The 20,357-nt window shown below is 53.7% G+C and overlaps 1 protein-coding gene across 2 annotated transcripts in view; it reads left to right on the top strand.

Moving 5' to 3' along the window:
• DPP6 (dipeptidyl peptidase like 6) overlaps window positions 1-20,357 on the top strand; it is a 363,707-nt gene that overhangs the window by 287,400 nt on the left and 55,950 nt on the right. For both annotated transcript variants that reach the window (XM_016196944.2, XM_087820908.1), the window contains exon 6: window positions 12,537-12,589. In XM_016196944.2, coding sequence (XP_016052430.2) covers window positions 12,537-12,589 — 53 coding nt within the window. The remainder of the gene's footprint in view (window positions 1-12,536; window positions 12,590-20,357) is intronic.

Raw genomic sequence — 20,357 nt, 5'->3', positions numbered from 1 at the left:
GTTTATTCTAGAAACGAGGGATCCTGCTGGTTAGCACACCATTTTTGTTTTTGTTTTTTCAATATGTCTTTATTGATTTCAGAGAGAGGAAGGGAGAGGGGGAGAGAGAGAGAAACATCAATGATGAGAGTCATGGATCGGCTGCCTCCTGCTCGCCCCCTGCTGGGGATCGAGGAGCCTGCAACCTGGGCCTGGGCCCTGACGGGGAATCGAACCCGGATCACCTGGATCCCAGGTCGATGCTCAACCCCTGATCCACAGCAGCCGGGCAGTGCACCGTTTTTCAACCAAACCCAATGTTATTAAAACTGGAACTTGGCTCACATCCTTGGACATCCACAAATTAGCTGCTTTTAACTACATGAACTTTATGTTTTATTGATGGTCTCAAAACACCCTTTTAAAAGTGTAACAGACTATCAATCAGATTTGAGCAAAAGTAACCCCAAGCTCATTTTTCTGGGCCTCAGATACCTCCAGGTCCATAAATGCTGAGTCTGAAATGCAGAAAATAATAAACAATCTTATGTGTTTCTTTATGTGGTGCCAGCCTTATGGGGCATGAAATGTGCTTTTTCACATCATATCATTTCGTCTCAAAAGGCCATTCCTGCCCCAAAGAGCCAATGTTTCCTATTTTGTTTCTTTTATAGAGAGGATTTTCTTTTCTTTTATTTAGAGAAATTTGTAACATTTCTCAACGCACAGTTTCTGAAGAGCTCTCTTGAAACTAAGCTAGACACTGGGGAAAAGTAATTTTTTGTTTGAAAACTGTATTAACTGTACTAACTAAACTGTAGTAATAGGAGGGAAATGGCCCTAAAACTCATCTAATCAGAGCAGCCAAGTTCTTTCATACTGAAGCATATTTGACAAATGCAAAAAGTTTTCAAAACCCTTTTGGGAGGCAGGAAAAGAGTGTAAATATGGTATCTCAGATCGTTGAAAGCATCTCGATGTGTTTTGTGACTTCCAAGGAGGCCGGAGAAATTAAGTATGAAAAACATTCCTCCTTAGAGAGCTTTTTCAGGAAGAGTCCCTGAGAATTTGTGACGAATTTCATTGCAGCGTCTGAGGGATAGTTGTCCTTAGAGCCAGGGGAACATTATTCTGGTTCAAATCCTACCTTGTCCCCAATCTGGCCTGAAAAAAACCCGCGTCCATCACAAAAATGGGTGTCCCCCCAAAATGTACGCACCCTTGAACAGCTGATGGCTCCGTTCATGTTTCTTTCTTTTCAGATTTAACCCACTGGAATTCATAATTACTCAAAGCGGGTACACATTTTTGGGGACACCCGGTATATAAGCTGATCTGTTTGTTATTATCTCACAGTTTCTGAGCCAGAATGTGTCTCAGGTTAGCTGGGTGCTCTGACCCGGGGTCTTCCACAGGCTGCCGTCCAGGCGTCACCTGGGCCGCGGTCTCACCTGAAGGGTCGGCCGGGGAAGGACCCGCCTCGAGCTCGCCTCGCGGTTGTGGGCGGGGCTCCGGTCCCCGCGGCTCACAGCAGCTCTGTCAAAGGGCAGGTGTTTCAAAAATAGAAACGGACTCATAAGGCGGAGAACAGACGGACAGCGGTCAGCGGGGAGGAGGGTTGCAGGACTGGGTGAGAAAGGGAACCCGATTAAGGAAAAACAAGAGCTCATGGGCCCGGACAACCGTGTGGTGATGAGCAGAGGGAAAGGGGCGTGGGGCAGGTGGGGGGGGATAGACGGTGATGGAAGCAGACGTGACCTGGGCGATGAACACACCGCACAATGTACAGACGACGTGTGTAGAATCGAACACCTGAGACCTATGTGATTTTATTAACCAAAGTCACCCCAATAAATTCAATGAAAATGAAAATAAATTTGTCAGTTTAATATCAAGATTATGCTATACACATGGTAGGTAATCTATGCATTACACTTACCCTTTCATTGGGAGGAAGAAGAGGTGGGAGAGGAGGGGAAGGAGAAGGGGGAGGGAGAGACAACCACAGGACAGTGGTGACGACGGCTAATTATGATGGTGCCAACTCAGAGATTATTGTGGCCGGGATAATGATGACATCATGGCGATGGTGATGACATCATGGCGATGGTGATGACGTCATGGAGATGGCGGTGACATCATGGAGATGGCGATGACATCGTGGAGATGGCGGTGACGTCGTGGTGATGGCGGTGACGTCGTGGAGATGGTGGTGACGTCGTGGTGATGGTGGTGACGTCGTGGAGATGGTGGTGACGTCGTGGTGATGGTGGTGACGTCGTGGAGATGGTGGTGACGTCGTGGTGATGGTGGTGACGTCGTGGAGATGGTGGTGACGTCGTGGTGATGGTGGTGACGTCGTGGAGATGGTGGTGACGTCGTGGAGATGGTGATGGCGTCGTGGAGATGGTGGTGACGTCCTGGAGATGGTGACGGCATCATGGAGATGGTGGTGACGTCATGGAGATGGTGGTGGCGTCGTGGAGATGTGATGACATCATGCTGATGATGGCATCGTGGTGATGATGACAACATCCGAGGAGGACACACCACCATCATTTCTTGGTGGCCTTTCTTTGGGAGGTGCGTGGGGGGTAATGAAAAGCCTGGAAGGAGCCGGGGCAGAGGGCGGCCGCAGAGGGAAGAGCGGCCGCATTGCCTGCCTGCTGCAGGCCGGGGGAACCCCCAGGGGAAGGGCTCTGCCTCCCCCACAGCCGGCCACTGAACAGGAACAGCCGGCCTGGGGCCAGCCGAGGCCATCCCAGCGGCAGCCCCTCCGCCAGCCGCAGGCCCTGGGGAAAGGCCGTCCTGCCCTGCCCTGCCCTGTCACCCTCAGCCCCCGGAGGCCCGGGCTGGGCGGGAGCCGCAGGTCCCAGACGGGCTCCAGCCTCCGCGCCCGAGACCCAGGGCAGCCCAAGGGCTGGGGCGAGATGGGGCCCTGCCTCCCGTGTCTGCGTGTCTGTGCTCTCTGCGGGTGAAAGGAGGCAGGTGGAAGGGCCGCAGGCAGGGAAGGAGATGGACAGACGTCGTTCTCACCCTCCCCAGACAGACCCACGCTGCTCCTGTTGTCTCACCTGCGTCCCAGCGGCCGGCCGAAGGATTTACTCCAGGGGGACACTGTTCCATGGGCGCCCTCGTCTAGGTGCCCCTTGACAGATCGCAGTGCGTGTGCGTGCGTGTGCGTGCGTGTGCACACGTGTGTGGGTTTGCCCGTGTGCATCAATGCCCCCTGCTAGTCTCAAGCTCCTTGAAGGTCGGGAATGTATCTCAGTCACAGTGGTGTCTTGCCGCCCTGTGTAAGCTAAGAATGAAAGAATGAATGAAGAAATGTTAATTTGTTGTTAGTTAGCTAGTTAGTTAACTTAGTTAGTTTTAGTTAGTTTCCCCTTAGGCAGCAATAATTGTTTTCCTCACCCCAGGTCCCCTCTGGCCAGACGTTCGCGGCACTGGATTCCTACAGTGTCCTCTGCCTCCGTCTGCGACGTCTCGTCCCCACTCCCGCATTTGTTTGCCCACCTTTAGGTGTCCTGGGGGAACCCAGTTGCTTTGCTGTTGGACATACACGGGACTGTCCGTTAAGACCGAGACTCCGGACACCGGCTGGAGTGGCTCCGAGGGTCTCGGGGGAGCCCTGCGCCTGACCTGGCCCCGAGCGGGACTCGGCCTGCGCCTCCCATCCTCCCAGCGTCTGCAGTGGCTGGACCTCTGGGCACGGCTCGGGCTGGGCTCCTGGACCCGGGTCCAGGGCAGGACACACTGATAACATTTGTATGTTGATGGGCTTAAGTGTTTTTTTCAGTCTCTGATCATGTGATTGATTTCTCATGAGGTTGATAGTCAAGGTTTTATACAATGTTGATGAATTTTAAAATAGCCCTGTAGCCCTGGCCGGTGTGGCTCAGCGATTACAACGTCCAGCTGAGCACTGAAGGGGTCACGGGTTCGATTCCCAGTCAAGGGCACGTACCTGGGTTGCAGGTTCCATCCCTGGCCCGGTCTGGGTGCTTGCGGGAGGCAACCAATCGATGTGTCTCTCTCACATTAATATTTCTCTCTCTCTCTCTCTCCCCGCCCAGTCTCTCTAAAAATCAATGGAAAAAATATCCTCGGGTCAGGATTAACAAAGAAGTAAAAAATAAAAATAGCCCTGTAATTTGGAATGTTACTAAAACAGAAATAAATCGAAGGTTTCCTCCCCCGTCCCCGACCTCCGCTTCACCTCTCTCAGCCCCTTCCCCCCTGCGGGCCCTTCTCCTGCCCCATCCTCCTTCCGGCCCCTCCCAAGGCCAGCGGAGCTGCAGGGAAGGGTCCTGACTTGCAACCAGGTGCTCAACACCCATCCCTCACCTCCCACCCCCAGCACTGCTACTTTCTACTTTGACCTTGAGAAAGTTATTGAAACTTCCCAGGCCCGATTCACCTGCAGAGGGAGTGAATGAGAGTCTCTATTACGGGTCCCCCGCCCTGGGATCCCACACCTGTGATGGTGAGTTTTTCAGAATCTGTGCTGGGTGGCCCTCCCCAGGGCCCTGCGGGGGAGACAGCGAGAAGGGCACAAGGCAGAGGCTCTGGTCCCCTCTCAGTCCCGCTGCGGGGAGGGAAGGGAGGCAGGCAGAGGTGAGGACGGCCTTTATTTGCAGGGGTGACCTCGCTGCATATTTCTTCCCCGTTTTATGCCTGAAATGTTCTGACACCCAAGTGGAGCCTGCACTTTGGAGCATTTTTCTTTGCACATAAAACCCTCATCTCCCATTTAGAGCCGCGCAGGTCTCACTCTTCCCGGGATCAGGTATTCATTTTAGTCATGAACAGGAAAAGGGCATTTGACCCAAATTACAAAAATCATTGAAGTAAAACCGGCCCATTTTTCTCACGCCGAGAGGGAGCACCGCCCGGGGCCTCTCCTACTCGCTGGGTGCTGGGCCCAGGGCTCAGGCGGGCGGAGGGCCCAGGGGGGCTCAGCCAGGGCTGGGGGCTCAGCAGGGGCCCAGCGGGGGCTCTGAGGGCTGCAGGAGAGGAGCTGGCTCCTGCATGCGAGGAGTTTGCATCGGACCTGAGGGCACGGAGCCTGGCCGGTGCCCGGCTGCCATCACTGTGTTCATTGTGACAATTCGCCTGCACAGCCTTGAGAAAACCTTTGCGTTGTCCCCAACGTCCTTACATCCACAATATATGAAGGTGAGAAAGACATGGAAACAAGACAAAGCCTGGCATGAGGTCGATGGACATGGGAGAAGCTTCTAGAAGAAGATGGATGTTGAGGCAGGTCTTGAAGGGAGGGCTCAGGAGGCGAGAGTGGCAGCACCCATGTGGACACTGAAAAAAACTGAGTCAAGAAGGATCCGTTTTCTAAATCGAGGCTGAGCCCCGGCTGGTGTGCTCAGTGGTTAGAGCGTCGAACCCAGAGTCTCGGGTTCGATTCCCGGTCAGGGAATGTCCCCGGGTTGCAGGCTCCATCCCCGGCCCCACGTGGGGTGCATGCGGGAGGCAACCAATCGACGTGTCTCTCTCACATCAATGTTTCTCTCTCTCTCCCCCACTCTCTGAAAAGCGATAGAAAAAATATCCTTGGGTGAGAATTTACCAAAAAATATACATATATTTCTGTTTAGACAGAACAAATCGTAGACCAAAATCGTCTGTTCTTCTCCGCCATGGGTGCCTGCGTTGCACAAACACGCTTACATTTCAAGTCCTGGATTTTGTAGCAAGAAGCAAAGCTTAGTCAACACTCCCTCCTGTGGGCGAAACCTTTACAAGGTGAAAGGAAATATACTGATTGAAACAATGTAACACTGAACGCGCAGCTGCAAACCGCACAGCAAATGCTTTTTCCAGCCGGTGTGATTCACCGCACACCCCCCTGGGCCGAGGCCCGGAGCCTGAGCGGTGACACGGGCGCCCGGATCACCGCCCGCCTCCCGGCTGGCCACCCGCACGCATTGTCCATGTCACCGATCCCAAGAGCGAAACACTAGTGCATGAAATTAGCAACATTATAAATAGAGGATCTCGGCCCGGCTGACAGAGGCTGCGCTACACCCTGGAAACAATTTAACACGATTCCAGTCCAGTGTTGCCAAATCCCTCTTTGTCATTCAGCAAAGGAGCCCGGCGCCAGGTCAGGCGCCCTGCCTGCTTTCTTCTTCGTGTCCGGGCACCGGGCTGTGCCACGTGGTGTCGGAGGGCAGGCCGGAACGACCCGCTGGCATCTCTCAGTGAGCAAGGACGCCCAGGGGACTCGAGGGGACCTTTAGTTCTTACCGAGCCTCCTGTCGTTTTTCCTCAGAACAGAAGTTAGGTCATGCGCAGAATCACCGTCAGCCACCGTAGGGGCTTACAGGAAAAATGGACTGTAGTCTGCAAACATGGAAGGAAACGGAACCTGATATTGTAGCTAAACTATTATCTCTATGACAGCGGCCATCAGAAAACTGAGGTAGCCTGTCCCCGCCCCACAGACAGGTGCCGAGGCGCCCGGCAGGGGCACTGAGCCCAGACAGGAGCGAGCCGAGCCGTCCACGGTCAGGTTCGTAAGGTGGTTTGCCGTGCCAGGCTTCGGGGACGTCCCTGCGAAACCGCCCCGTGGTGCCAACGGTCAGTGTCCCCGCGGGCCCTGGGGCGAGTGGGCAGCGGGCCTTGGCGCCCCGTGGAGCGGGCTCCGTTTGAGCTCAGTTTTCGGAGGCGCTGGAGACTTTGGAGCAGGTCCGCCGCTTGGTCGAGCTGCACAACGATTACGATTTGCTCATTGAAGCAAAGGTCCTAAAACCGCCTCCTAGCCCGATTACCGTGATTCCCGATAAACGCTGACTCTTCCGAAAACTGTATTTAATTTCTTCTGCACACCCTGCAGTCTCTTTCCTTTTTTTATTTTCTAATCCTCACTTGAGGATATTTTTTTCCATTGCTTTTCAGAGAGCGTGGAAGGGGGGGGGGAGAGAGAGAGAGGGGTTGGTTGCCTCCTGCTCGAGGCCTCTGTCGGGCCCGACCGGGGCCGGTCATCAAGCCTGCAACCCAGGTGCGTGCCCTTGACCAGGGACCCAACCCATGAGCCTTACGGGCGCCGGGCGACGCTCTAACCACTGAGCCGCACCGGCCGGGGCCACACGCTCGCTTTTAGCCGAGTTGTGTCTATGCTCCGATGTCCTCACAGGAACTCGTCCCCGAAAGCGCTCCCGCGAAGGGCACGGAGCGCGAAGGAGCCGTTCCCTGTCCCTGAGCCACGCGACGGGAATCGGCCGCAGAAGAAGGAATTGAAGCGTTTCGGGGTTGGGCGCGGCCCGGAGAGCAGACAGGCCCCTGAGGGGACCGCGGGTTCGGGAGGAAACCGCCCCCGGTGCTCCCGCAAACCTAAGAAGTTTCGCGGAAAACTAGCTGTTCCAGGAGGAAAAGGGGAGTTGAGCTATAAACCCTGGGTCCCGAGGGTTTTAAATTACTTTTGTGCTTCGGAACTGGCAGCTCTGCCTCCCTCTAGTTCAACTCTTGCCCGGATAGTTAAAAAAAATCACGTAGACGGGAAAAAAGCAAAGAATACTTCATTTCTATCGAGTCTGTCCCTAAACATTGTCTTTTATCACAGGAGCGAAAGATCTTTTTCTCTAGGGGAAAAAAAAAGTGTTTAAGTCATTACAGGAAGGGGTCGGACGTCAGGAAGATGCTGCAGGAGGACCCGGCGCGGCCTGGGGCGTGTCTGCCAAACGTGGGGGTGACCGCGACCTTCCGCCTGCGCGAGGCAGACGCCCGCCCAGGAGGGGCCGACTCCCCCGGGAGGTTCCCCGTCGACACCGACCTTCAGCATCAGGGCCCATCGCTCACCGGACCCCCGGCCACAGGAGGGGGAACAGAGCCGAGGCGGGAAGCTGGGGGGTTCTGGCGAGATGTTGGGTCCCCGGGGTGGCGCCCGATGAAGGGCGTGAGTGTTACAGGAGATTAAAACCAACCAGGGCCGCCCGGCCGGGCGTGGCTCGGCGGTTGAGCATCGACCTGGGATCCAGGCGATCGGGGTTCGATTCCCAGTCAGGGCACATGCCCGGGTTGCGGGGTCGATCAATGACTCTCTCATCATTGATGTTTCTCTCTCTCTCTCCCTGTCCTTTCCTCTCTCTGAAATCAATAAAGATATATTTAAAGAAATAATAATAAAATAAAATAAAATCAACCAGGGTCGCCCTGGCCAGTGTGGCTCAGTGGTTAGAGCCTCGGCTCGCACCCTGAAGGGTCTCGGATTCGATTTCCAGTCGAGGGCACGTACCTGGGTTGCAGGTTCGATCCCCGGCCCTGGTCGGGGCGCGTTCAGGGGGCAGCCGATGGATGTGTCTCTCTCACATCCATGTTCCTCTCTCTCTCCCTCCCTCCCTTCTAGTCTCTCTAAAAATCAATGGAAAAAATATCCTCAAGTGAGGATTTTTTAAAAAAATTAAACCTCAAACAGGGCTCTCAGTCGTCCCTCTGTCTCCTCTCCTCCAGGCAGCCCACCTGCTGCGGCTCTAGGTGACTCTCAGGTGGCTCCAGGTGACTCTCGGGTGGCTCTCAGGTGGCTCTCAGGTGACTCTCGGGTGGCTCCCAGGTGACTCTCAGGTGACTCTCCCTCCAGGCCCCAGGCAGCCTGGTCGCCTCCCTTCTCCAGAGCAGTTTGGCTTATTGGTCGTACTCCTAGAAAAAGGTGACACCCTCCACTGGGTCCATTTCTCCAAATGTTAGGGGAAGCGTTTCTAAGACACGATATCGATCGCCTCTTCCCAGGAAGACGTTAGGGGCCAGTTAGCTCCGGTCCCGGCCGCCGTGAGCGATGGGCTCCTCAGTTTCAATTATGCAAAGAGGCACCTGGACGGAACGTGCAGGGCGGCCTCTCCGACCCGGAGACCCGCCGGATAATCAGCCGCCCAGCCGGGCGAGTCTGCGGGCGCCCGGAAGGAAGCAGGGCAGCCGCCGGGCCACGGGGACATCAAGATAATGGATGGAATTAATTACAAGAACTGGAGTGGGGGGGTTTTCAGAAGGACGCGTCAAGACCAAGATTTAGGAACATCCCCACGTAAATTGGGGATTCAGTGAAGCATTTCTGGAAAAATAAGACACGTTTCCTCACCTCATCTCTCCCCACATCCTGGGGAAAAGGGGGTGACGTGGGGTTTGGTCTTTGTTGTTGGATCTTCATTGCCAGGTTATCGGGCCCTGGCCGGCGTGGCTCAGTGGTTAGAGCGTCGGCGTGGGCACGGAAGGGTCTCGGGTTCGATTCCCGGTCAAGGGCACGTACCTGGGTTGCAGGTTCGATCCCTGGCGCCTGGTCGGGGTGCGTGCAGGAGGCAACCAATTGATGTCTCTCTCACATCGATGTTTCCCTTCTCTCTCTCTCTATCTCTCCCCTTCCCATCCCTCTAATATCAATGGAAAAAATATCCTTGGGTGAGCACTAACAAAAAGAAAAAACTCAGCTCAGTGGGAGTGAGGTGGAGGGAGCGGATGAGACAGAAAGCTGTGGGCACAGGGACGTTTTGGAATATAAGGCTCTAACCCAAAGTGAACTTAGCCCGGGACAACCCTGGACTGGCTATTTGTCCCCCAAGCGCTGAACACCAGTATCAGCTGTTTTTGCACAATGTATTAAAAAAAGCAATTTGTGGAAATGGTTTTCCCCTCCTGTGACCAATGTTCCGGGAAACAGGTTTTCAGATATTCAGTTTTTAAGGCAAATCTAACGGTGTCAGAAGAAACCACCGTAGCCTATATTCAAGAACTCGTCAAAGAGCAGGCCTAGAAAAACCAGTCCCACCGACTTCCAACTTTCAGCGCTTGTTTCCACGACCAGAAGTATTTGGGGCCCGTTTTAAAGAAAGAAACATAAATACCGCAGATAAATAGAGAGCGCAAAGGAAAGAAGGACTTTCTCGCTCGGAGGAACAGCTCCTTTCGGGGAGATGGAGCGTTTTGTGCACCTTTTGAGGCCAGGCGTTGTGCAGACAAAACTCTTGAAACCTGTGCTCTTCAAAGGTCGGTTTCCTTTGTACATCTGGGGGGTTTTTTTGGCTCCTGATGGAAGGGACACCAGACACAAGGAGTCCGAGGCCGCCTGTCATGACTTGAGCCAAATTAAGCAGAGACAGAGTTGAATCACGTGTGAGCGTTTATTCCAATAACGCCAGGAGTAAGGCGAGAGCAGTCGGTCACCCTGGACAGTCTGCTCCGAGCCCCTCGCCAGTTGGCTGATTACATACAGGTGAGGGACAACGTAACTATGTAACTACGTAACTACGTAACTACGTGCAGCTGCAAGTGTAGCAGGGAAAGGAGCGGGGGAAGGTCTTCAGTCTGGCCTTCAGGAGCCCAAAACCGGCAACAAGGTGGCGGATCTCTGATGTTACAGACAGTTCAGCCTGTTCCTGGGACCTGAGAATGGTCAGCATTCCCGAGGCAAACTCCCAGAGGGGGTCAGGGTCCCGGCACAGCAACCAAATCAAAACACGTCCTGTCCTTGGTCTGTTCTCAAAATGTATTTTCTTTTCTGAGTGATGGACCCACGGAGGCATCTTATCTTTTTACAGCCTTGTTTCACCCTCCGGTTTCCCAGGGTCTGTGAGAAAACCTCTGTTCTGTAGTTAGGGAGGCGAATGACTGGTAAACAAGGGTGACTGTGTTCTTATTAGTGCCCTTCCCCCGTCAGAGGGCCTGTCCCGCGGAAGAGCGTGTTACATTGTTTCATCCTGCAGACGAGTAAATTGTTTCGCCTGCCTCCTGTTTCCCCAGTTTTTTAAAGAGTAGCACTGAGGGGCTACTTTGTGGAAGAGAGTGTTAGATTGTTTCATCTTGGAGATGAGAAAACTGTTTCGTCTGCCTCCTGTTTCCTTTTACTTTATTTTATTTTATTTTTTATTTTATTTTATTATTTTATTTTATTTCATTTTATTTTTTTGAGTAGCCTGTGTGTCATAACCACACTTTCATTGTTAAGGTTTTCCGTTTGCGCTGAGTTTGCTCTGGGAGGCTTCAGGCAAATCAGTCCTTGGCAGACCCAGTATCTTGGGTTTTATCTGTCTCTGCCTCTGGACTCTCTCTTGTGTTTTTTTTTTTTTTAATCCTTCCAGTTCGTGGCTCAGTTTTCCAGACACTTTATTACACTTCCCATCCATTTAGGCTTTTTTTCCCCCTCTCTGCCTGACCACACGAACAGAGATTTGAAAATGGGTAGTTTGCTCGGCTCCTGTTCCTGTTGCCTTTACGAGGTTATTCTCATCTGTCTCCCTTTCCTCACTGGTTCCGCTGAGAAGATAGTCACGGGGCTGAGTTTTGGGGTCAGTTCGTGTATCGAGAGAGGGACGCAAAGGGATGAGTCCCTGGGGAATGTTTGCTTGGGGATGGCACAACCAGGAGATAAATTGAAATCACTGTTTCTGGGTGAGTTAAAGAAATAGGCCTCAACCAAGAGAGTATATGTCGCCCTGGCCAGTGAGGCTCAGTTGGTTGGAGGATCGTCCTGTGCACCGTAGGGTTGCAGGTTCAATCGCCGGTCAGGGCACATGCCCAGGTGGCGGGTTAGGTCCCCGGTCAGTACATGCGGGAGGCAACCGATCAGTGTTTCTCATGTTGATGTTTTTCTCCGTCTCCCTCCCCCTTTCTCTCTCTCAAATCAATTAAATTTAAAAACACATTTTTTAAAAAGAAAGCCTATGTTCCTTACTTTGCATACTTACTGCATGTGTTGGTTTCCTGAATTGTTCCGTTCATGGCCATCAGCGTGGACTTGCTGGTTGAGAGCTAAGAGATACACCCTTTGCTCGGGCAATTTCCAGTGTGTTCAGAGAGAGACGGACTTCAGATCAAATCTCGCTTGGGTTGCACTTAAATTCCTTAAGATCCCATTTTCCTGGGGCCCGGGTGCATCCCCTGTGACAGGTGCTTCTCATGAGATCTCTCCTCTTTGACCAGCTGTCCCTCACCTGCTCCCCTTAGAAAGGTGGCTTTAAATGCTGGTCCCCAGGGTGCCGACTCTCATAAGTCACACAGGGACAGGGAGGTGAAATGCGCAGCCGAGATCTGGGGAATCCAGTATTTGGGAAACACTGTTTTGGTTGTTTGTTTCCTTTGTTTTGAAAACTACACTCCCCCCCCCCATCCCCACAATGAACTCTTAGTTTATCTAAAACACGAACATCAAACCCCATAGAGAGTCTGCCCAACGAAGCCTGTCTCAGCTTCATTACCGCCCCTCTCAGAGGGGACACTGTGGAATTTGCCGTAATTTACAGAAAACTCCCCGAGTACGTGGGTCTCAGTGTCCCCGTGAGTTCTGAGCTGCATTTCGTGGGAATCACAGCCCTGATTTAAGCACGAGCCGGGTAGCCATGGAGATGACATCAGGCCCCGGCTGCCCCTTAAACCATGTACAAGTGACGGAAGTAAAGGAAACGGGGCACTCGAATTAGCTCCCTAAGTCAATCGAGAGGCTCTGCTCCCAGGGCTCCTGAAAGGCTACCTGGGTCCGCTGATGTTTGTTACTGTTCACAGTCACAGCCTCGCTCTCAATGTTTCTTTTGTTTTGTTTTGTTTCTTGTGTGTTTCAGATACATCGACACTCCTATACTGGATACTATGTCCTGAGCAAAATTCCTCACGGGTAAGATTGTTTCTTCTTTTACCTTTACTGGGAAATCTGCAGCACTGGAGTCTTGACTTTTCATAGCACAGGGACCTCTGGGACCCCAGGCCAGGGCCAGGGATTCTCCTGAATGCAGCGCTTGCCCCCCTGTGGAGCCTTCTTCCCCGGCCAGTTCCACCGGCCCTGCTCTGGTGCCCTGGGTTTTGTCACCAGCTGCAGGAGGGGGGGTGGGACCAGCCCTGGGACTCCCAGCTGGGCTCCTGGTCACCTACGTAGTAGAGAGGGTGGCACCCCCAAGCTCATGCAGCCTCTCAAAAATATGTGATCAGGGTCCTGGCCAGTGTGGCTCAGTTGGTTGGGATTGTCCCAGGCACCAAAAGGTCACCGGTTCGATACCCAGTCAGGGCACATGCCCAGTAGGGGGCATGCAGGAGGCAGCCGATCAATGTCTCTCTCTCAGCATTGATGTTTCTCTCCCTCTCCTTTTCCCTTCTCCTCTCTAAAGTCAATAAAAACATATATTTTTTAAAATGTATGATCAGGCCCGGCCGGTGTGGCTCAGTGGTTGAGCATCAACCTAGGATCCAGGAGATCGGGGTTCGATTCCTGGTCAGGGCACATGCCCAGGTTTCACGCTCCATCCCCAGCAGGGGGCGTGCAGGAGGCAGCCGATCAGTGACTCTCTCATAGATGTTTCCATCTCTCTCTCGCTTTCTCTGAAATCAACTAAAACATGTTTTTAAAAAAATGCCTGGTCGGGGCCCCAGAGTGTGTGTGGGAGGGAACGATGTGAGGGGAAGCGTGACTTCGTGAGGTTTCCGGTGCTGGGTGGACAGACCCGCACAGAGCACGCGAGGGGGTCGTAGGGGTTCATCTCTGGAGCCCAAAGGCAGTAAGACCTGGTTCCAGTTTGGTGGCACCATCTGCTGAGTGGGACACATGGGAAAATGGTCGCAGGTCTGGGAACGCGGGGCAGGGGTGGCTTTTTATTGCTTTCATTTCTCTTCTTTCTCTCCCCCCCTTTTCTTCTCCCTCCCCCAAAAAAACCCCCACCCCCACCTTCTGGTTCCGGCCCGTCTTTTTCCCTCGTAACCTCCATGGTTTCTGTCACCTGTTTGGGGAAGTGAGGTGTCGGGAAATGTTCAGGGCACCTGGACCAGGCTGCTGGCCGTGTGGTGTAGGTGGCTGTGAGTGTCTCGGGGGAGGCCTCCTAATTTCCCCTGAAAACATTTCAACAAACAGCTGGAGTTGCTAACAGGTGACGCTCCGCGGGAGGGCGTTCATCGCGGCGTGAATGCTGCGGAGAAAAGCGGCCGCGTGCTCGCCTGGGGCGCTCAGGGGAGGCTGCGTGGGGGCCTTGCAGACTCAGACCTGCAGGAACCGCACAGGATGGTCTGAAAGGAGAACTTTCTAACTGAAAGCAAATTATGGTGGCCAGTCGCTTCCCAAGGCAGTATTTTTCCTCCACGGAGGTTGGTTTTCCCTTTGACCAAGGCTATCGGTTTGTCGTTTGTCTTCCTGCCTCTGAGATGACGCACCCGATTGGCGTGCCTTTGCACACACCAAGTGATTTTCCTTTTTCCGGGTCCTCCAAGCACAGAGCTGGGACCACAAAACCCCTCATTTTCATGGTCATCACGTTAGCTGTTGACTGTTGACTCGCCTGCACCCACCTGAGTAAAAGTGTGTCCATCATTTTATTTTCTACCCAATCCCAGAGGTCTCCCGCTTTGCTTTCTCCCGCCCCCTCATCTGTCACCCGTGGATTTCATGGGACCCACGTACGTCTCCTGTTTGGATTGTAATGTATGAAACAAGGTGCAGAGCTGCCATTCTCGGGGCGTTGTCAGGCCCCTGAGATCCTGCTTCCCAGCATTTGTCGTCAGTTTGGCTCCAATAAACCCACAAAACTTCCTCACCGGTTCGAAGTCTCTCACGTGGCTTCAGCCTGTCCCGCTGTCTGCTGTCCCCCCTCGGCCAGGTTTCGGCAGGATGCGGGCGCGGCCTTGGCAGACAGACACGGGGAAAACCGTTTCATGCGGACTCCAGACCAACGAAAGATACAGGGCGACACGCAGCCAAGTGCGACTCCTGGTCCTGTCGCGAGGGGAGGAGGGAGGAATCCAGCCCGGAGGCCCGGAGATGACCCAGATAGAGCGAATAAAGCCCCCCCGGCGTTTCTCATGTGGAGCACATTTCACAGGTTTTCCGCGAAGGGGGGTCCGTTCTGCTATTTTTCAAGAAGATATTCATCTCCCAGGGTCGCGACGGGCAGGGTGTAATTTCGCCTGGAGATTTATCTGCCCCTGCCGGGAGCAACGGAATTTACGGGAGACGCTGGCTCTTCCCAGCCGACTCAGATAAATCTGTAAAACTCAAAACTCCACGGGCGTTTTATGCTTAACACGTGCCGTGGACGTTTCACTGCCCTCGTCAGAGCTTAGGAGAAGTGGATCCGGAGAACCCGGCTCGAGAGTTTACCGAAGTGGCCCCGGCCGGGTGGCTCAGCCAGTTAGAGTGTCGTCCTGACACACCAAGGTTACGGGTGCGACCCCCGGCCAGGGCACGTGTAAGACTCAACCAAGGCCCAGCCGGCGTGGCTCAGCGGTTGAGCATTGCAATTGAGCATCAACTTAGGATCCAGGCGATCAGGGTTCGATTCCCGGTCGGGGCACAGGCCCGGGTTGCAGGCTCCATCCCCCGTCGGGGGCGTGCAGGAGGCAGCCGATCAATGACTCTCATCATTGATGTTTCTCTCTCTCTCCCTCCCTCTCCTTTCCTCTCTCTGAAATCAAGAAAAACATATATATATATATTTTAAATATATCTTTTTTATTGATTTCAGAGAGAGGAAGGGAAAGGGAGAGAGAGAGAGAAACATCAATGATGCGAGTCACTGATCGAGCCCGCAACCCGGCATGTGCCCTGACCAGGAATCGAACCCCGATCGCCTGGATCCTAGGTCGACGCTCAACCGCTGAGCCACGCCCAGCTGGGCATATTTCTTTTTTTTAAAAAAAGAATCTACCCATGAATGCATAAATAAGTGGAACAACAAATCTCTCTCTCTCTCAAATCAATACACTAAATAATTTTTTTTTTTAAAGTTTACCCAACTAGGAGCACCCCTAAGGACAATATGGTTATTTGGTTTCAGTCTCAGGCTGACATTCCCCGTAGAGGACGCCAACCGATGACAAGCCGCTTTGGGTGTTTCTAAAATAATCACAGTAACGATCATCCATCGTTTATTGGTTGACGTTCACGCCCCTTCACCCCAGCACAACGGAAAAGCGTCTTATCTGCAGCCCGTCGGCAGGTGGGAGCGACTGGCCGACACCCCGTAGCGCCCAGAGGCGCTGGGTCCCAGCCCCGTGGTCTCAGAGCGGCGCCCTTGGTTACATTATAACTTTAAATATCACATTTTAGTTGTGCTAGTTTGTTTTGTTTCTAAGGACCCGGGGTTGGAAGCATGTAGCAGGTGACTTGTGACACTGACTGGAAACGGCGTCTGGTGGCTGAGGAGCCTGTGCCCCTCCCAGCTGCCCGCAAACAGACCCGGCGTCTCCTAAAATAGCCCCGCTCCACACCCTGCCCTCCCTCTTTGCCTAAAGGTCCCTTTCGGAAAGTGAACCTTGTAATTAATTTCAAATAATGGCAAAACCTTCCTGTTCATGAGACAGTGGATTTCTGAACTGGGGGAGCCTTTAGGTCTCGGGTTGGTGCGGCGCCCGGGAGCTCACGGGCCCCTCAGATAGTCGGGTGGCAGGTGCCCAACCAGATGGCAGGACAGACGTGCAGCCCGCGTGTTGGGACTCACTCCGGGGGGGGGGCTTGGGGTACAGGGAAAGCACCGCGGTCCTTTTAGAATAAAAAGGAGTCAGGCCCGGCTGGTGTGGCTCAGGGGTTGAGCGTCGGCCTGTGCACCAGGAGGTCCCGGTTCGCTTTCCGGTCGGGGCCCAGGCCCAGGCTGAGGCTCGAGCCCCAGTCGGGGGCGAGCAGGGGGCAGCCAGTAGGTGTTTCTCTCTCTCTCCCTGTCCCTTCCTCTCTCCCTAAAATCAATAAAAACATTAAAAAAAAAAAAAAAAAGGCAGGCTTAAGTTAGTTCTATGCCCCTATGTAAAGCAGACAGGAGGAAAGGGGAGCTTGGGGCGCAGACTCAATCAGGAGGCCTGCTGGGGCGTAATGAGGGCCTCGGTCAGTGTGGAAACCGCACTAGTCGTGGTCCCGGGTAGCTGGTGTTCTCCTGGAAAATGAAGACGGGTTTCAAGGGTTCGAATCCCACGTCCCCCTAATTAAGTCCCCAGCAGCCTGCGTCCTGCTGTGAGTTGCGCCTGGCGCGTGAGAAGAGTCAGAGCAGCGAGGTCCCCGGGCAGCGCTGAGGATTCCCGGGCCGGCGACAGGGCCTCTGTGCTCGGCCGCTTCCTCCCAGCCTCTTCCTGCCTGAACCCCCGGGGACCCTGCCGCCGGGCCCCCCGGACAGACGCACGGGGACTGTACCTCCCGCCTCGCTCTGCTCCCGTGAGAAGGTCCCACAGGACAGGACTCGCCCGGCGGTGGGAGAAACGCCGTCAGCCACGGACACACGGGGAGCTGTTTCCACCATCCTGTCCCTGGGAATCGCTCCCGGCGCATCGGGAAGATCTTCACACACACAAACCCGCTTGAAAACGGGGTGAAGGCGCGCAGAAGGCGTCATTTCGCCAGGCTTCTTGCTGACCCTGAAGCGCACGTTCGGGCCCCTTGAATTGCACGGCCCGGGAGACGCTCCACGGGTGTTGGCTGATAGTGGGAGGAGGTGATGTTGACGTCAGGAGCTGCTCACCTGGGCCCCACCCAGGGCAACTGCCGGAGAGCGTGAGGGTGGGACTCGGGGGGTTTGCATCTCTCAGACTCAGAGAAGCAGGGGCGTGTCTGCCTCCCCGCGAGTGACCCTGGAAATTAACCTAGTGGCATTTGGTAGAGCTCCGTCCATCCTGCGCGAGCCTGCACCAGGGACCCGGTAGAGCTCCTGCTTTGTGGTCCGAATCCCCCAGGAAGGAGACCCGGGCCTGGGTCCGCCCAGGCTGGCGTTGGACTTGGGCTCCCCCTAGTGGGCTTGGTGGCAAAGTTGCCGCTTTTGTTCGTGCCTTTGAGGCCTCGGTCGGGAGGGGAGGGAAGCGAAGGGCCCATGTGCTCCTGGGACACCCCTGCACCGCTGAACCGGGCCCCTGCCCCAGTGACAGTCCCGCCTGTCCTCTAGCGGGTCAGTGTCTCCCGGGCCTCTGCCACCTCCTTCACGTAACTGACCCCACCGCGCCCCGCCGCCCCGGCCCCCTCCAAGCCCAGGTCGCTTGATGATGGTCTGAGAGGCAGAAACCTCTCCCCAGAGCAGCCTCCGCAACAAACACGAATCTGGATCCCAAGGTTGTTTCCAGGCTGGTTCTGAGAAATCCATGGGGACGTCCCACGCTGTGCCTTAGACGGGGGAAGGGGCGACCGGGCAGGCCGAGGGGCGCGTCTGCGATCGGGCGAGGGGGAGGCGGGATGAGTCAGGATGCGGTGCGAGAACTAGCAGGGAGCCTTCTCTGCAGCGGCCACCCGGGAGCGGTCATTCTGTGAGCTCCAGGGAGCGGGGAGGGACAGGAGAGGCAGGGGACCGGGCGCTGCGTCTTCTCCTGGGTCCCACTTTGCTAATTAGCCGTAGCCACTGAACCGCTTTTGCTCCAGGGTTGTTTTTCCCTCTGTTCCGTCCGGGGGTGCTGGGCTTCGTAATTTATTGCTTTTCTTTCCCTGCCTGAGCTGTTGGAGACGTAATGTTGTCTGGTTTCTCCGGGTTGTTCTTTGGTCCAATTTATCATTGCGACGTTAGGGCTTTTTTGGTTTTGTTATCAACGTGCACCGTTAAATGGGTTTAAAATGATTCTGAGAAGGGCCTCGTGAGTGTCTTCAGATAACAGACCAGGTCTCAGCCCGGAGGAGGGCTCATCGGGGGTCCGGGGCGCAGACCCCGGCAGCCCCGCCCCTACATGCATTCTCCCCCCCCCCCACCCCGTCCCAGCTTTATTGAGATTCAGTTCCCATACCAAGGAATTCACCCATTTAACTGTACAATTCGGTGGGTTTTGGGGTGTTCCCAGAGCTGGGCAACCAGCCCCTCATTCAATGTTAGGGCCTCTCGTCATTCCTGAAATTCACTTTGTCCTTCAGCTGACACTCCAGACCCCGCTCCTCGCCTGCCTCCCCCACTCTCCCTTTAACAGAACTTTACTGAGCACCAGTCTGGTCTAGACACTGGGCACACCGTGATATAAGACACGAGTCCCCCTTTATTTAAAACGTCCCTCTCACCCTGGACAGTTTGGCTCAGTAGTTAGCGCGTCAGCCCATAGACTGAGGGTCATGGGTTTGCGTCCAGTCAAGGGCATGGACCTGGGTTGCAGGTTCAATCCCTGGCCCTGGTTGGGGCTCATGGGAGAGGCAACCGATCCATGTGCCTCTCACATCGATGTTCCTCTCACTCTCCGCCCCTCCCTCCTTCCCTTCCACTCTCTCAAAATCAATGGGGAGGGGGGGAAATCCTCAAGTGAGGGTTAACAAAAAATGAAATTGCTCTGTGGCTTTATTTAGTACTTATATTTGTGACCGTATGTGTTAAAGTGCCCCTGTAAGGTGGATGAGGGATACATCACAAATATTTCAGAGTGAGTCACCCCTTCAGTCTCTACGACAGGACCTTCTATATCCAAATCCTTTTTCAGAAGGACAGGAGCATCTGACACCCACAGACACGGAGACATCATGAGTGAACTCGAGTGTTGGCCAGTGAGGACCCCTGCCTTCAACAGGCTAACTGTGCAATTTAAGATATACATAAAAAATGGGAATACAAATCTTTAAATGCTATATGAGTTTAAGATTTTACTGACCCCAACCAACCATGCGTTGGTGATTAGACTGGATTTCATATCAATCCACTCATCCACCCATCATCCATCCATCCATCCATCTTCTATCCATCCACCCATCCATCCATCATCTATCATCCATCCATCCATCTATCCATCCACCCATCCACCAACCCATCCATCCACCCATCCGTCCATCCATCCATCCATCCATCCGTCCGTCCGTCCGTCCATCCATCCGTCCATCCATCCGTCCACCCATCCGTCCACCCATCCGTCCACCCATCCATCCATCATCCATCCACAATCCATCCATCCATCTACACTGAATTCATGATTTGGTTAATATGTACGAGCATCTACAATGTGTCAGGTACTCTGCTAAGACTGGAGGATGTTTCATATTTTTATGTCATCCACCATGAGGAAGATTCCGAGAACCTGTATTATTTGACATTGAAAATGCTATTTTTTGATGTTTTAGCCTTGAAAGGTTAGGAGCCAGAAAAGCAATTCTTCACTTTTCTCTTTCTAAAAGCTGTTTTTGTCGGGAAGCTTTTCAATCCAAGCCCAGCTTAGGAAGATAAATGAGTAAACTTTGCTTCACTAATTTACTCTTCAGAATTCAACATGATTTATGCCCTGTTTGTTTATTGCTCAAATAAGCAAAACCAGAACGGACTGCACCATTATTTTGAGATAGAGTTAAGTCCAGATAATTGTATTTGTCCTTAATCATTTTTTTTTACCAATTCATCTCCACCCTGAGATGATTCATAGAGAGCCTGGCATGGATTCTTTAAAATAAATGAGTAAATAAAGAGAAAGATGGGAAAATGGGGAGCGAGCAGGAACCAACACCAAAATAAACAAATGCATACAGTGCTTCCATGCACCCT

Source organism: Miniopterus natalensis, chromosome 10 (assembly GCF_054644295.1).
Source record: "Miniopterus natalensis isolate mMinNat1 chromosome 10, mMinNat1.hap1, whole genome shotgun sequence".
NCBI classification, from domain to species: domain Eukaryota; kingdom Metazoa; phylum Chordata; class Mammalia; order Chiroptera; family Miniopteridae; genus Miniopterus; species Miniopterus natalensis.
This window is presented reverse-complemented; position numbering and strand designations above follow the sequence as displayed.